Source organism: Lepidochelys kempii, chromosome 6 (genome assembly GCF_965140285.1).
Source record: "Lepidochelys kempii isolate rLepKem1 chromosome 6, rLepKem1.hap1, whole genome shotgun sequence".
Classification (NCBI taxonomy): domain Eukaryota; kingdom Metazoa; phylum Chordata; order Testudines; family Cheloniidae; genus Lepidochelys; species Lepidochelys kempii.
In genome coordinates this window covers 6,242,704-6,259,556 of record NC_136385.1, presented here as the reverse complement: position 1 = coordinate 6,259,556, position 16,853 = coordinate 6,242,704, and the positions used below count along the sequence as shown (strand labels likewise).

The following is a 16,853-nucleotide window of genomic DNA, read 5'->3' as shown; positions in this document are numbered from 1 at the left end:
ACTGAACCTCTCTGAAGCATCTCTGCAGCTGCAACAAAGTATCTCCAAGCATGCCACCCCCCTCCCTCCCTCCTCTCATCTGGTTTGCTGATTTCCCTGCCAGCCTGGGCCTTCAGAACCCTGCCTTGTTGAGCCAGACACGCTAGCCTGCTGCAACACAGACCAAGGGTCTGGGCCACACCTCCAAAACTGCAGATCTAGACTGAAACCAGTTCAGCAGGATACCTGTCTCCAGCACACAGACACCCAGCTCCCAAAGGGATCTAAACCCCAAATAAATACATTTTACTCTGTATAAAGCTGTATAATGGTTATTTAATTAGTTATCCACAGTAGGAAAACTTTGAAAGGAGAGATTGAGAGAAACCCAGATTGGAATAGCACATCACCCCCGAGGCTGGGATGTTTTTTGGAAATGCAGGAAACCCAAGTGCATAGTGTGTAGGGTTCAATCACAGAGACCCCCTTTGGGACTGTCAGCTGATGTGCTGAAATTACCTGTGATCCCGTTTTCCCTGCCATCCTTGGCCTCCAGAACCCTGCCTTGTTGAGCCAGATACGCTAGCCTGCTGCAACACAGTCCCAGGGTCTAAACCCCAAATAAATCCAATTTACTCTATATAAAGCTTACACAGGGTAAAATGATACATGTTTGCCCCCTATATCACTTCAAGAAAGATATGCACAGCTGTTTGCCCCCCAAGGTAACAATTACTCACACTGAGTTTATAAATAATCAAAAGTGATTTTATTAAGTATAAAAAGTAGGATTTAAGTGGTTTTAAGTCATAACAGATGGAACAAAGTAAATCACAAAGTAAAACGCGCAAGGTGAAGCTTAATACACTCAGAAATCAGTTACAAATGGTAACTTCTCACCACAGTTGTTATTTCAGGTAAAATCCTTTTCAGGTCAGATGCCTTTTCTGACCTGGGTCCGGTCTGTTCTCACCCACTGTGGTTACATTCCTAATGTTTCTAGGTTCCTGCAGGTATCTCTGTGGGGTGGTGAGGCCATCTCTTAAACTAGCTGAAGACACTCACTGTTTGCTTCCCCGCTTTCTAGAACTTCCCCAAGGCGGGAAAACTTTGCTTCGAATGCCACCCCCCTCAGGAAAAGTACCAGCTTCAAGATGGAGCTCAGTATCTGGTGACATGGTCACATGTCACTGTAAGACCCAAATTTAATTCTTCCTGGTTTCTCCCACAGGTACACAGGAAGGCTTGCAGCTAAACAGAGCCATTCACAGTTCATTGATTCTGAAGCACCTTTAATGGCCTCCACTTAATATGTCTAAATCAGTAGCACAAGTTAATATCTTATTCTTCTAATTCCAGACATGTAAATCATCCATGTAAACAAACAGCATGAACACACTTAGTAGATTATAACGATATGATACAAGGGGCACTTATCATAAAGCATATTCCAGTTATGTCGTATTCAGAAGCATATTTTCAGAAAGCATATGGAGTCCAATGTCACACATAGCTTTCTCAAGCACTGGGTAGAAGGGGGAATTGAACCTGTATCTCCCACCTCACAGGTGAAAACCCCAACTATTGGGCTAAAAATTCCAAATGAAATACCACCACCACCTCCTACAGTGGCTGCTTTGTGACCGGCATCTAAATCCTCCCGCCGCACACACATTGTTTTGGGACAAAGCTATTCAGAGTATTTGTAACACATTTGTGAATAGTTTCAGGTCAATCCAAACCATATTGTTTTTGACAATAGATTATTAGACTAGAAGAAATTCACTCATTTCTAGACACCTTTGTGTCCCAATGCTGGGAAATTACTTAAAGAGAGATTTGGAGAGGTGACCAACAAATAAACTGGAATACAATCACCTCAGTTTTGTATCATGTTAAATGACCTCATGGGAGAGAAAGCAATCCAGGCCAGCTGATTCTCTGTCCATCTGTATTCCATTTCCACAAGAAAAGACATGGCAACAACATTAATTGCATTTGCTGTGCACACCTGTTGTCCTGGGAGCAAAGATGCTCCAGGGAGCAAATCCCAAAGTCATAAAAATCAAGTTTAACCTCTTCTGGCCAAGGAAACAGCTCCAGATGTATTAAGGGTAACGTCGGTGTGGTTAGCAAACAGGGAAAGATTCGATTCTGTGTCTGATTTTAGGGGTCTGAGCAGGTATTGCTTCTGTCCCTTTTAACTCATTGTAAGTGAAGGGAGGAAAAACAAAGAGGTACCACCAAGTCATAGGCAGACAAGTCAGTTTCAGAGCATTTCAGCCTTTAATTGAAATGACATTCATGGGAGGGGAAGGAAGGAATTATTCTGAGAGGAGAAATTTCAACTTTTCTGAACATATTTACCTATCAAAAAAAGAAAGAGCTTTACAAGGGAGGGAGAAGAATGATGGAAAAGGAGAGAAAAATAGCTTTAATGGGAAGGGGGAAACCCCCCATTGAGTCAGGGAATGTCTATAATAAGGCCGTAACATTGACTCAGCTATGGTGTGCAGCAGCTCCATAGTATAGCTGTTTTCCACATCGATGGAAGGGTTTTTCCTTCCATGTAGTTCATCCACGTCCCCTAGAGGCAATAGCTAGGTCAATGGAATAATTATACTGAACATCAGCACAAGCTAACTGCCTTGCACAGGGTGTGAAAAATTTCCCCGCCCTGTGCGACAGACCTCCATTGATCTATTTTTTAAACCTAAACCAGGCCTCAGAAATGCTGTCGATGGAAAAGACCAGTTGGGAAATCTAGTCCTCTCTCCCTGCCAGGGCAGCAGAATCATAGAATCATAGAATATCAGGGTTGGAAGGGAACTCAGGAGGTCATCTAGTCCAACCCCCTGCTCAAAAGCAGGACCCATCCCCAATTAAATCATCCCAGCCAAGGCTTTGTCAAGCCTGACCTTAAAAACCTCTAAGGAAGGAGATTCTACCACCTCCCTAGGTAACGCATTCCAGTGTTTCACCACCCTCTTAGTGAAAAAGTTTTTCCTAATATCCAATCTAAACCTCCCCCACTGCAACTTGAGACCATTACTCCTCGTTCTGTCATCTGCTACCATTGAGAACAGTCTAGAGCCATCCTCTTTGGAACCCCCTTTCAGGTAGTTGAAAGCAGTTATCAAATCCCCCCTCATTCTTCTCTTCTGCAGACTAATCCCCTTCGCTTCTTTTTGTTCTGGCTAGTTGGAAATATTCCAGCTGTCCCAGCTTCCCAGTAGAGATTATTCTGCATTCTGATTGAGCTCAGTGTCAGGCTGTGTGTGTGTGTGTGTTTGCTGTGCAGTTGGCATTGTGTGTGTTGTGTGTAGTGGGCATTGTGTGAGTGTGTACTGCGCCTTCTCTGTGTGTGTGCATTTGGTGTGCATTAGGCACTCTGTGTGTGCATGTGTTGCGGGGTACAGTGGAGCTGAATATCAAGTGTTGGTGGGTGTGTGTCCCTTGCCCTGCCCAGTGCTCAGGCTGGCGTCCCCCCTCCTCCCAGTGCAGGGCTTCCTGTTGCAATGACAGAATCATTGGACTCGAAGGGACCTCGAGAGGTCATCTATTCCACTCCCCTGCACTCACAGCAAAACTGAGTATTATCTAGACCATCCCTGACAGGTGTTTTTCTAAAAATCTCTAATGGTGGAGATTCCACAAACTTCCTAGGAAAATTATTCCAGTGCACAGCCACCCTCACTGTTGGGATATTTTTCTTAATGTCCAACCTAAACCACCCTTGATGAAATTGAAGTGCATGGGTGTTTGTGCTATCCTCCCCCGCCCTCCACCCACACCCACACCCACACCCACACCCACACCCACACCCACACCCACACCCACACCCACACATATTCTTTTGCAATTTTATTCCTAATTGTATTCCTAAAACTCTGTGTAACGGGTTGGGTCACAGAAACCCCTTTGGAACTGCCACCCCAAGTCCTGAGATGTGAAGTTGAACATTTCACCCCCTGGGTGGATGCCCCTTAGCCACCAGCTTATAAAATCACTCTCTCTCTCTCTCTGCCCCTGTGATGCTTCCCATGTTTTGTCCACTGATCTCTGCTGGGGCCTGCAGACCTTGTTGGAATACAAAAAAATTAATAATAATAACAATACAATAAAGAACAATGCTCCCAGGGGCTCTGCAAAATTACTTTGTAATGGGCTGGGAATTGAATTCACCTGTTTTCACTCCCCACCACTAAACCAATACAGAGTTAAACAGATTCAAAAAATGGTTAGGAGTTTATTCATTGCTTTCCTCAGGGCGTCCTTCACCTCTGTGTTCCTCAGGCTGTAGATGAGGGGGTTCAACATAGGGATCACCAGCGTGTAAAACACTGAGGTCACTTTGTCTCTGTCCATGGAATAGCTGGAGGTGGGATGTAAGTACATGAAGAAGAGGGTGCCAAAAGACAGGAGCACAGCCGTTAAGTGGAAAGTGCAAGTGGAGAAGGCTTTGCGCCGACCCTCAGCAGAGCGCATCTGCAGGATGGTGGAGATGATATAGACATAGGAGAGGAGGACAGTCAGAAAGCTGCTCACTGTAATGCAGCTCATGAAAGCAAACATCACAATCTCATTGATGCGGTTTTGAGAACAGGAGAGCGCCAACAGTGGGAGGACGTTACAGAAGAAATGATTGATGATGTTGGAGCTGCAAAATGACACCTGAAATGTAAAACACATGTATATCATTGAATCCACCACCCCCACAGCGTACACCCCAGCCACCAGATGTTTACAAAGCTGCCTGGACATGGTGACCGTATAGAGCAGCGGGTTACAGATGGCCACATAACGGTCATACGCCATCACAGCCAGCAAGAGGCACTCAACATCTCCAAAAATGATAGAGAGATGCATTTGCACAGTACAGGCAGTATAAGAAATGCTTCTCCACTCAGCAAAGAAATTCCGCAGCATCTTAGGGGAAATTATTGAGGAAAGGCAGAGGTCACAGAAAGACAAATTACTGAGGAAAAAGTACATGGGGGTGTGGAATCGGGGATCAATTGTGATTAACAAGATCATCCCCCCATTCCCCACCAGGGTGATACCATAAATCAGTTGGAACACCACAAACACCGGGACCTGCAGCTCCGGACGATCTGTCAGTCCTGAGAGAATGAACTCAGTCACCTCCGAGAGATTTCCCTTTTCCATCTCCTCTGAACAGAGATCAGGCAGCTACAGAAATGGAGATCAGTTTCCTCATGGACATCAGTACCCGTTCCAGGACGGGCTTAATCCACAGAGCCACATGTTCGCAGAGGGTCATTCCAGGTGTTCGATAAAAAGCACATGCTGTGCAAATACAATGACATGCAGGTTAATCATGCCCCCCCCACACAAACACTCCTGTTCACTAATCTGAACAGAAAACAGTGACTTGTGACTCTGCTGTGAGAGAATCAGTCTGAAGATATTATTCCTCAGCTAAAGAAGGGGTGAGAGTAAAGGAATGTCAATCTTTCCACACTCTGTGGTAAAGTTCCTCACTGTGCTAATTAAGCTTTTTGGCATATACTTGAGCCTGTATGAAAACCCAGAGATATAATGGGAAGCCCTGGCTTCAGTTACTAGGTAAATTGCCTATTTTTTCCAACCCAGCAGGTCGCTCCTTTTTCTGAAGGGGTCGGAGATGGGGCTGAGGCTTTTAGTGCTGGAGGTCTGGAATTCAATACCTGCTGATCCCCATGGTGTCTCTCTGTGTGTGTGAGAGACTCTACTTCCAGACAATAGCACGTACCTGCTGAGAAGAGAGAGAGAGATGCATGGGTGTTTTCTCATCAAAAGAAACTGCCAATTAGGAGCATTTGGGAAATTTTATACTGAGATGTGTGATTGATGGGACATGATTCCTGAAGCAACTGGGAATACCTGAGCTCAGAGAGGCACAACACTTAATCAATGCATTCAGTGAACCAAAGCTACCCTCGTTTAATTGGTGCTCTGGGGATTAATTTGTCCCACTCTTTCCTACTGTATTATTAAATGGTGCAATTTCTACCAGAGTTACAGAGTATGACGTTATTGGTATATTTCATCCAGCTGCTTTCAGTGAAAACGAAGTACTGTGTAGAGCTGATCCACAATGGGGATTTCTTTGTGGAGACCAAAATCTTTTAGCTAAAAACTTAATAGTTTGACTCAAAAGTACCATGGGGGTTCCTCAGATACCACACACCACCAATCTCTTCCATGGACCAGATTCGCAGGCTAGACTATATCCCCCATGATGCATGATGGTTTCTCCTCTTGCTGAACTGCCCTGGAACATCATCAGAGTCTCACAGCCATGGTTTTGGGAGGAGGGATTTTTGGTATTTTGATGGAAAGCTTATAATTTCCAGGGAAAAGATAATTTCTTGGAAAAAAATAGTTAAATGGAAAATCCAATTTCCTATAAAAAAAACTTCTCAAGAAAAATGATCAACCAGCCTTAGCAACAAATTGGGAATAAAAGAACCAGAAGTTAGGTACAGGTTGTCATAAATATAAAGGGAAGGGTAAACTCCTTTAAAATCCCTCCTGGCCGGAGGAAAAATCCTCTCACCTGTAAAGGGTTAAGAAGCTAAAGGTAACCTCACTGGCACCTGACCAAAGGGACCAATGAGGAGACAAGATACTTTCAAAAGCTGGGAGGAGGGAGAAGGGTCTGGGGCTGTCTGTATGATGCTTTTGCTGGTGACAGAACAGGAATGGAGTCTTAGAATTTAGTAAGTAATCTAGCTCGGTATGTGTTAGATTATGATTCCTTTAAATGGCTGAGAAAATAGCTGTGCTGAATAGAATGAATATTCCTGTCTGTGTGTCTTTTTTGTAACTTAAGGTTTTGCCTAGAGGGATTCTCTATGTTTTGAATCTAATTACCCTATAAGGTATTCACCATCCTGATTTTACAGAGGTGATTCTTTTTTACTTCTATTAAAAGTCTTCTTGTAAGGAAACTGAATGCTTTTTCATTGTTCAAAGATCCAAGGGTTTGGGTCTGTGGTCACCTATGCAAATTGGTGAGGATTTTTACCAAACCTTCCCCAGGAAGTGGGGTGCAAGGTTTGGGAGGATTTTGGGGTGAAAGATGTGTCCAAACTACGTTTTCTCAGGAACCCAGATAAAGTTTGGTGGTGGCAGTGGAAGTCCAAGGGTAAAATAGTTTGTACCTTGGGGAAGCTTTAACCTAAGCTTGTAAATGTAAGCTGAGAAGGTTTTCATGCAGGTCCCCACATCTGTACCCTAGAGTTCAGAGTGAGGAAGGAAACTTGACACAGGTGAAACATACTAATTGTTTCCGGGTGTAGCTGATATCATCTCAGTTATTCCTGGTTCCAGAATCACCTTATTTTCCTGGCCTCAGTAGGTGGAATGTAAAACCTATAAGACATGTAACAGTACTCCAGATTATCTAGCTATTGATACCATGGTGATTGGCATGCTGTACTATGTCCTTCCCTTGCTCGGTTACTCCCCAAAGTAGGAAACATAGGTTCACTCATTTTGCTTGATGGAGACCATATGATGACCAGAGGAGTTCAGGGGGAGGCCACAGCATGCTATGGACTTGTGCAGTTCATAAAAATGTCACAAAACTATCTCACTTGTATGCATATTATTTGAACACAGAGCTCAGCTCTAAGATGCTAAATAATTCTGCAAGTCAACTAGAAATAGCCATATGCTCATCGCAAATATTAATAATACTTTTTATAATGTATGTGAAGTTATAAGATGACACTGTATGATGTTATTCATACATGTTCCAAACTGAGGCTGGCAAACTGGTCCCTCTTGAACAAAGAAATGTGTGCTCTGATTAATTTTGTATCTAAACAGAAATCAGAGTAATCAAGGAGGAAGGGAGACAAAGGAAGCCCAAGAAAGGTAAGGAAAAAGTAGCAGGGAACATCCTTCTACAAAGACATTTTGTCTTGTCTTAACCATGTGGAAATATTTCTCAAAGTGAGGATAGGACTATAAAAAGAGGGGGCAGACATCGCAAGGCACCAATCTCTCTCTCTCTCTCTCTCTCTCTCTCTCTCTCTCTCTCTCTCTCTCTCTGCCCATTGATTCATTGGATCTGATGGGATAAAGGAAGCAGCCATTGGACTGGGGGAAGGGTCCTGACCTCAGATGTTTGCTCAGTAAGACTGCTGAAAGCATGTGGTGAGGAAAGTTTTGCTTTGAATTTCACATCATTTGTTAATTTAGGCACAAGTTGCATTCTAGCTTTATTTTTCTTGAAACTATGTCTGATTTCTATGCCTCCTTATTTGCAATCACTTAAAATCTATCTTTGTCATCAATATTTTTTTTTATTTTATCTAATCCAGTGTTTTTAAATAGAAGTGTCTGAGAAACTAAGTTCCACATAAGTTAGTGTTATTAAAGAAATAATGGACAATGTAGCTTGTATTGTCCAGGAGAGGACTGGGCAGCACAGGACATACATTTCGGGAGGGAAATCGAAGACTGGGGAGTGTGTTGGGGTCACCCTGCAGTATAACCCAGGGTGGTGAGAGCCTGAGTGTCACCCAACTATTCCTGTGCAGGCTGCAGTTACACACACATGCTCAGGGTGTGATTTGCATGCGAGACAGTTTTTTGTGAGTGGCCAGGTGGAAACCACTTTATGAAAGGTTTGCAAGGTTGTAGGAGGGTGTGACACAGCTGCGAATTAGTCTGAGTTGGACCCGGGTATGTCACAGCCACCAACCTAGAAAATATCCCAGTAACACCAAAGGTGTGGTGCTGACTGACACGAGTGTTTGACTGACATGAAAGGGTGAAGTCACCACAGGGATGGGCCCATGCACTGATCCATGGCTGCAGATGCACAAAGCCATTGTGGTCATGACCTACCCCCAAGGAGATCCCTGGCAGGCCCAGTGATGACTCTTCCCTTCTTCAATATGGGAGCAGAAATTATCCCCCACGGTTCTCAAGGCTTGGCTGGTATTATCAGGGTTCCAGGGCATGTTGGTGCCCCCTTCTCCTAAGTGGTGCCAACCTGTGAGACATTACAGGGTTGATTGTATTTGGAGGAAAGATTGATGATACAAGTCAACTATATTCTTTGGTATAATCCGTGGGCGATGGGTTAAAAAGAATGTACACAACGTCCTGCTTCCCTGAACACCACTAGAAACAACCAACAGCCAATAATCTCTGTATTTAGAAACTCCCAAGTCTGTCACTCCAGGTCTGTGCCCAGGAAACACTATGCCCCTACTTCCTCTAGGAACTCATAACTCCTCCTCCTGGCTTCTCTGCCTCCTGTGACCCGGAGGTGCCTGGGACAGTCCTCATTGAAAATGCCAACATCAGGGCAGGCTACAAAAAGGAGGATATTCCCCAAACTGGTGGTTAACACTCAAGCTCTCTGCAGCATCTCTGCAGATGCTGCTACAAAATATCTCCGAACAGGCCAGCACCCTCCCAATTCTTTTGTTAGTTTTCTTTATTTCCCATACGTTATAGTCCGTGAAACAGAGTGTGACATTGCACCCCATAATCCTTTACAGAAATATGCTTATGAGTTTAAATATGACATAACTGGACTGTGGTTTCTGCTAGATAGGCCATGTAACATAGCTCTGCAAAGGCTATCATCTATTGGATATCTTCATCCTATTTCCTTGCATGTATCAATTTTGTATTAGAAGTTATGAATATTGGCTATGTACTTATTTGATTTTAAGTAGCCTCAGTGAAGCAGTTGGTCAGCTTCTTGAGAAAAGTCTATTCTCTGTAAGTGCCCATTCAAGAAACACTTAAGCTAACAATGAACTTTGAAAGACGCCAATCCGCAACTGAGCTTTCCTGGGAATGTGGCATGGGAGCTGGGCATCTCAGTGTTAGAGACAGGAACACTTCTTAAGTTGTTTTCAGTGAAGCCTGCGGCTAGTGGGGGACGTGGTTCAGACTTGGCTCTGTGTTTGCAGCAGGAAAGTGTGTGTGTCTCAAACAAGATAAGGTACTTAAGTCCCAAGCTGGCAGGGAAAACAGGCTCACGGGTAGTCTAGGCACACCCAGAGGCAGTCACAAAGGGTTTTCTGTGACCCAGCCCATCACACAGAGTTTAGGAATTAAATTGCAAAACAATGGGGGAGGATGGGAAGGATAGGAAAAGAACCGATGGACTTCAATTGCAGAAAGTGCGGTTTAGGGTGGACAGTAGGAAAGGAAACCCAGCAGTGAGGGTGGCTAAGTACTGGAATAACTTTCCCAGGAAGGTTGTGGAATCTCCACCACTGGAGACTTTTAAGAGCATTTTAGACAAACAGCTGTCAGGGATTGTCTAGATAATACTTAGAACTGCCATGAGTGCAGGGGACATGAATAGATGACCTCTCAAGGTCCCTTCCAGGCCTATTATTCTATGATCTCACAAAGAGCCCTGCACTGGGAGGAGGGCAGACATTAGCCTGAGCACTGGCAGGCCAAGGGACACACACCTGCCTCCACTTGATATTCAGCCCCACTGTGCCCCCCACCACATGCACACACATTGTGCCCAATGCACACCAAACACACACACAAACACATAGTGTCCACTGCTCACCAAACATAAATACACAAAATGCCCACTTCATGCACACACACACAGTGCCCACTACACACAAAACACACACACAAAAAGACAGGGTGCCCACTACACAAACACAGCCCTACACTGAGCTCTGTCAGAATGCAGAATAATCTCTACTGGTAAACTGGGACAGCTCGAATATTTCCAAATAGCTTGAACAAAAAGAACCAAAGGGGATTCTGCTGCCCTGGCAGGGAGATAGGACTAGATTTCCCAACTGGTCTTTTCCATCGGCAGCTTTTCTGAGGCCTGGTTTATGCTTAAAAATTAGATCAACAGAGCTCCATCCACAGGGCGGGGAAATTTTTCACACCCTGTGAGAGGCAGTTAGCTTGCACAGACCCTCAGTGTAATTCTTTCATTGACCAAGCTACTTCCTCTCGGAGACATAGATTAACTACATTGAAGGAAAACCCTTCCATCAATGTGGAAAGCATCTACACTATGGCGCTGCTGCATATCATAGCTGAGTCAATGTAATGGCTTTAGTATGGACATTCCCTGAATCAATGGGTGATTTTACTCCCTCCCTATTAAAGCGATTTTTCTCTCCTTTTCCATTATTCTTCTCCCTCCTTTGATAAAGTTCTTTCCTTCTTTTGATAGGTAAATATGTTCAGAAAAGTTGAAATTTCTCCTCTCAGGATAATTCCTTCCTTCCCCTCCCAAGAATATCATTTCAATTAAAGACCAAAATGCCTTAAAACTGACTTATTTGCCCATGTCTCGGTGGTATCTCTTAGGTTTTCCTCCTTTCACTTACGATGAGTTTGGGGCGAAGCTATACCTTCTCAGATCCGTAAAAATCAGTTGAAGAGTTGAACTTTTCCCTGTTTGCTATCCATACAAACATTACCATTAATACCTCTGCAGCTGCTTTCTGGGATGACATTGACATTTGTTCCCTGGAGCATCTTTGCTCCCAGGACGACAGGTGTGCACAGCACATGCAATTAATGGTGTTGCCTTCCTTGTGAAATGGAACACAGAGGGCCAGAGCGTCAGCTGGTCTGGATCACTCTCTCTCCCGTGAGGGCTTTTGAACATGACACGAAACTGAGGTAACTGTATTCCACGTAATGTGTTGGTCACCTCTCCAAAAGTCTCTTTAAGTAATTTTACAGCGTTGGGACATGGAAGTGTCTAGAAATGAGTGAATTTCTTCCAGACTGATCATAGAATCACAGACTTTAAGGTCAGAAAGGGTCATTATGATCGTCTCGTCTTACATCCTGCACAACGCAGGTCACAGAATCTCACCCACCCACTCCTGTAACAAACCTCTAACCTATGTTTGAGCTATTGAAGTCCTCAAATCATGGTTGAAAGACTTCGAGGTGAAGAGAATCCTCAAGCAAGTGCTTCCTGCATGCTGCAGAGGAAAGTGAAAAACCCTCAGGGCCTTTGTCAATCTGCCCTGGAGGAAAATTCCTTCCTGACCCCAAATATGGTAATCAGCTGAACTCTGAGCATGTGGGCAAGACTCACCAGAGGGGCACCCTGGAAAGAATTCTCTGTAGTAATTCAGATCCCACCCCATCTAACATCCCATCACAGCCATTGAGCATTTCTACCGCTAATAGTTGAAGATCAATTAATTGACAAAATTAGGCTATCCCATCATATCATCCCTTGCATAAACTTTAGCAAGTTTAGTCTTGAAGCCAGATATGTCTTTTGCTCCCACTGCTTCCCTTAGAAGGCTATTCCAGAACTTCACTCCTTTGATGGTTAGAAACCTTTGTCTAATTTCAAGTCTAAACTTCCTGCTGGCCAGTTTTTATCTATTTGTTCTTGTGTCCACATTGGTAGTGAGCTTAAATAATTCTTCTCCCTCCGCGGTATATATCCCTCTGATATATTTATAGAAAGCAATCATATCTCCCCTCAGCCTTCTTTTGTTTAGGCTAAACAAGCCAAGCTCCCTGAGTCTCCTTTAATAAGACAGGTTTTCCATTCCTTGGATCATCCTAGTAGCCCTTCTCTGTTCCTGTTCCAGTTTGAATTAATCTTTCTTAAACATAGGAGACCAGAACTGCACATAGTATTGCAGGTGAGGTCTCACCAGTATCTTCTATAACGGTACTAACACCTCCTTACCTTTACTGGAAATACCTCACCTGTTGCATCCCAAGACCCCATTAGCTTTTTTTTCATGGCCATATCACATTGGTGGCTCATAGTCATCCTGTGATCAACCAATACTATGAGATCCTTGTCCTCCTCTGTTACTTCCTAATGATGCATACCCAGTTTATAACAAAAATTCTTGTTATTAGTCCCTGCACTTTTCACTATTAAATTTATGAATAATTTATTGTAAAAAACAATGCCATTGGGGTTAACCTGAAACTATTCACAAATGTGTTACAAAGTCTCTAAATAACCTTGTCCCCAAAAAAGAGTGAGTGGGGGAGGAGGATTTAGGTGCTGGTCGCAGAGTGGCCACCGGTAGGAGGTGGTGATGCTCTCTCTCTTTGTAATTTTTAGCTCAAAAGGCAGGGTGTTCACATGTGAGGTGGGAGATCCAGGTTCAATTCCCCCTTCTGTCCAGTGCTGGGCAAAGATGTGCACTTGAGTTTCTTGTATTTCCAGAAGGCATCCCAGCCCTTACGTGATGTGCTATTCCAGTATGGGTTGCTCTCAATCTCTCCTTTCTAAGTTGTTCTATGATGGAAAACTAATTTAAAAACCTTTGGAACAGAGACATGAAGTTGAGCATGTCAGTGCCCCGAACCACTTGTCTATAGAGTTATTCTCTCTTTCTGGCCCTGTGATTCTTCCCGTGTTTTATCCACAATGCAACAGCTTCAACAGGAGAGACTGAGTCCATATCTACACAACTGGCTCAATCAGTATTACTGCGATAGATGAATAGTGTTGATTGAGCAGGTCTGGGGAAGACATGCTAAGTCAGTGGGAGGGCTGATCTACACTACCCTGTTGGATGATCTGTGTTCCACTACTTCAGTTACGTAACTCTCCAGTTGACATAGCATGGTGTGGACACCACTTTAAGTCAGACTAACTTAGTCAACTTGAAGTAGCGTAACTTAGATCAATTTACACCAGTAGTGTAGACCAGTCCTGAGAATGATGCAGGACAGAACATAGCCCAGTCACCAGGATACTGTCCGGCAATTTGGGAGACCCACTTTCAAATTGCTTCTCCCCATCAGACAAATGGGGGATTGACCGGGATCTCCCACTTCCCACAGGAGTGATCTAATCACTCATTTAAAGTCTACAAGGGAAGCAGCACCATTACCGTCTCTTCCATTCCCATCCCTTTTGTCAGTGTGGCCCTACAATGTCTTTGCATTTACATCAAAAAGTATCCAGGAAGGAAAGGAAATGTTCCATTTCTGGTCATATAAATAGTTCCTTCGACCCCCACAGGACATTTCTGTCAATGTTTTCAATTTGCCAAATATTTAAGGAATTTTTAGATTTGGTTCAGGTTGAAATGAATTTGTTTTTCCATTTTTTGTAACACCCCATGAACTAAAAAATCTGCTATTGGCCCAGCTCTTTCCATTTCTCACTCTCTGTAACCTGAGCTGTACAATTCCCAGAATCCCTATTCTTCAGAGTCCACAGGATTTACCCGCAGAACTAAGAGTAAGACCTCATAGCTAACCAGCTGATGTGGTATAAACATTTAGTGTCTGATATGACTTTTTCTTTCTGTTTAATTTATGTGCTCGAGAAAACTCATCCTTTCCATATTATTTTGTATGCAGTTCAGTGCAGATTCTCACAGTGGACGTACACACACCATGTTCTCTTTCAGATATGTTTCAAAGTAGCAGCCGTGTTAGTCTGTATTCGCAAAAAGAAAAGGAGTCCTTCTGGCACCTTAAAGACTAAGGTGCCACAAGTACTCAAATAAATTGGTTAGTCTCTAAGGTGCCACAAGGACTCCTTTTCTTCTTTCGGATATGTTACCCTTGTACTTGTTTGTTTTGTTGCTCCCTTAACTTAAAATAAAGACCATTTTGATGGAAATCACCTTTCTCCTCCACATGCATGGATACAAACCAGGCGACAATCTCTACAACAACCCCACAGAGGAAATAAAGGGCTGCAGAATATCAGGAGGGGGTGCAAAACTCCCTTTCGTTCAGCCATGGAAACCATACACTTCATACTTGCAACTGCAAAACAAAACCAAAGCCACTACAAAGCAGAAGGAGATAGATTAGACGCCTCCCTCTTCTTCCCCAATACAAATACCTCGATGCTTTTGAAGCACAATGCAAATATTCACACATCTGAAACAGGTGCCTCCTGGAATTTTGATGGAGTAATAGGCAAATAAAGTCCTGTTTTTAGTTGGGGCCTGCAGGCCCCGTTGGAATACAAACCAATTAATAATAATAACAATATGGCTCTGCAAAATTACATTACAATTGTAAATTGAATTCACTTGTTTCCACTCCCCATCTCTAAAGCAGTACAGAGTTAAACAGATTCAATAATTGGTTAGGAATTTATTCATTGCTTTCCTCAGGGCGTCCTTCACCTCCGTGTTCCTCAGGCTGTAGATGAGGGGGTTCAACATGGGGACCACCAGCATGTAAAACACTGAGGCCACTTTCTGTGTCCATGGAATAGCTGGAGGTGGGACATAAATACTTAAAGAAGACAGTGCCAAAATACAGGACCACCGCAGTCAAGTGAAAGAGGAGGTGGAGAAGAGTTTGCACCGGCCCTCGGCAGAGAGGATCTTAAAGATGGTGGAGATGATATAGACATAGGAGAGGAGGATGGTCACAAAGATGCTCACTGCAATGCACAATGTGAAAGCAAATATAATCTCATTGATGCGGGTGTCAGAACAGGAGAGCACCAGCAGCGGGGGGATCTCACAGAAGAAATGATTGATGATGTTGGAGCTGCAGAATGACAGCCAAAATGTACAACACGTGTATACCACTGAATCCAAAACCCCCACAGTGTACCACCACAGCTGTTTACAAAGTTGCCCGGACATGGTGATCGTATAGAGCAGTGGATTTCAGATGGCCACATAACGGTCATACGCCATCACAGTCAGCAATAAGCCCTCAGAATGTGCAAAAGCGATAGAGAGAGACATTTGCACAGTGCAGGCAGTGAAAGAAATGCTTTTCCTCTCGGCTAAGAAATTCAGCAGCATCTTAGGGGAAATTGTCGAGGAAAGGCAGAGGTCACAGACAGACAAATTCCTGAGGAAAAAGTACATGGGGGTGTGGAGTCAGGGGTCAATCATGATTAACATGATCATCCCCACATTGCCTAGAAGGGTAATACCATAAATCAGTAGGAACACCCCAAACAGGGGAACCTGCATCACCGGATGATCTGTCAGTCCTGAGAGAATGAACTCAGTCACCTCCGAGTGATTTCCCTTTTCCATCTCCTCTTAACAGAGTTCAGGCTGCTACAGAGATGTGGGCAGGCGAATGGTGTGGAAAACCTGCTTCTTCTCTGTAATGAAGTAAGTGAAGGTAAACGGAGATCAGTTTCTCAATGGACATCAGTACGTGCTCCGGAAAGGGCTTAGTCCACCGAGCCAGATGTTCACAGCTGGTCATTCCAGGTGTTCGATAAAATGCAGATACTGTGCAAATACAATGACATGCAGGTTATGCCCCTCATGCAAACACTTCTGTTCACTAATGCGAACAGAAAACAGTGACTTGTGACTCTGTTGTGAGAGAATCAGGGTGAAAATCGTCTCAGTCTGAAGAGATTATTTGTTAGTGGAAGAAGGGATGAGAGTCAAGGAGTCTCAATCTTTCTACCCTCTTTGGGCTAGCGGAGCGCTATGGCTTGGCATGTTAGTTTGGGATAAAGTTTACTTACTGTGCTCATTAAGCTTTTTGGCATTTACTTGAGCCTGTATGAAAACCCAGAGACATAATGGAAAGCCCTGGCTTCAGTGACTATGTAATTGCTTACTTTTTTCCAACAGAGAATGTCGCTCCTTTAGCTGAAGGGGTAGGAGTTGGGACTGAGGCTCTTAGTGCTGGAGGTCTTGAATTTAATACCTGCTGATCACCATGCTGTCTGCATGTGTGCATGTTTGACTGTAATTCAGGACAATAGCAAGTACCTGCTGAGAAGAGAAAGAGAGATGTTTTGGTGTTTCCCCATCGACAGAAACTGCCAGTTTGGAGCATTCGGGAAGATTTATACTCTCATTTGTGATCTGTGGGACATGATTCCTGAAGCAACTGGGAATAACTGAGCTCAGAAAGCCATAAGAGCTAATTAATGCATTCAATGAACCAAA

The 16,853-nt window shown here is 43.8% G+C and overlaps 1 protein-coding gene and 1 pseudogene across 1 annotated transcript; both read right to left on the bottom strand.

The window, feature by feature from the left end:
• Positions 1 to 4,209: 4,209 nt before the first annotated feature.
• LOC140913765 (olfactory receptor 8U9-like) lies at positions 4,210 to 5,148 on the bottom strand. Its single transcript, XM_073350564.1, has one exon. It carries the CDS (start codon positions 5,146 to 5,148, stop codon positions 4,210 to 4,212), a length of 939 nt encoding a protein of 312 aa, XP_073206665.1.
• A 9,899-nt stretch (positions 5,149 to 15,047) lies between these two features.
• LOC140912762 (olfactory receptor 5AR1-like) lies at positions 15,048 to 15,974 on the bottom strand (annotated as a pseudogene).
• Positions 15,975 to 16,853: the final 879 nt, after the last annotated feature.

Coding starts and splice junctions, on each gene's coding strand:
- LOC140913765 (XM_073350564.1), bottom strand. CDS start 5,148: ATGGAAAAGGGAAATCTCTCGGAGGTGACTGAGTTCATTCTCTCAGGA.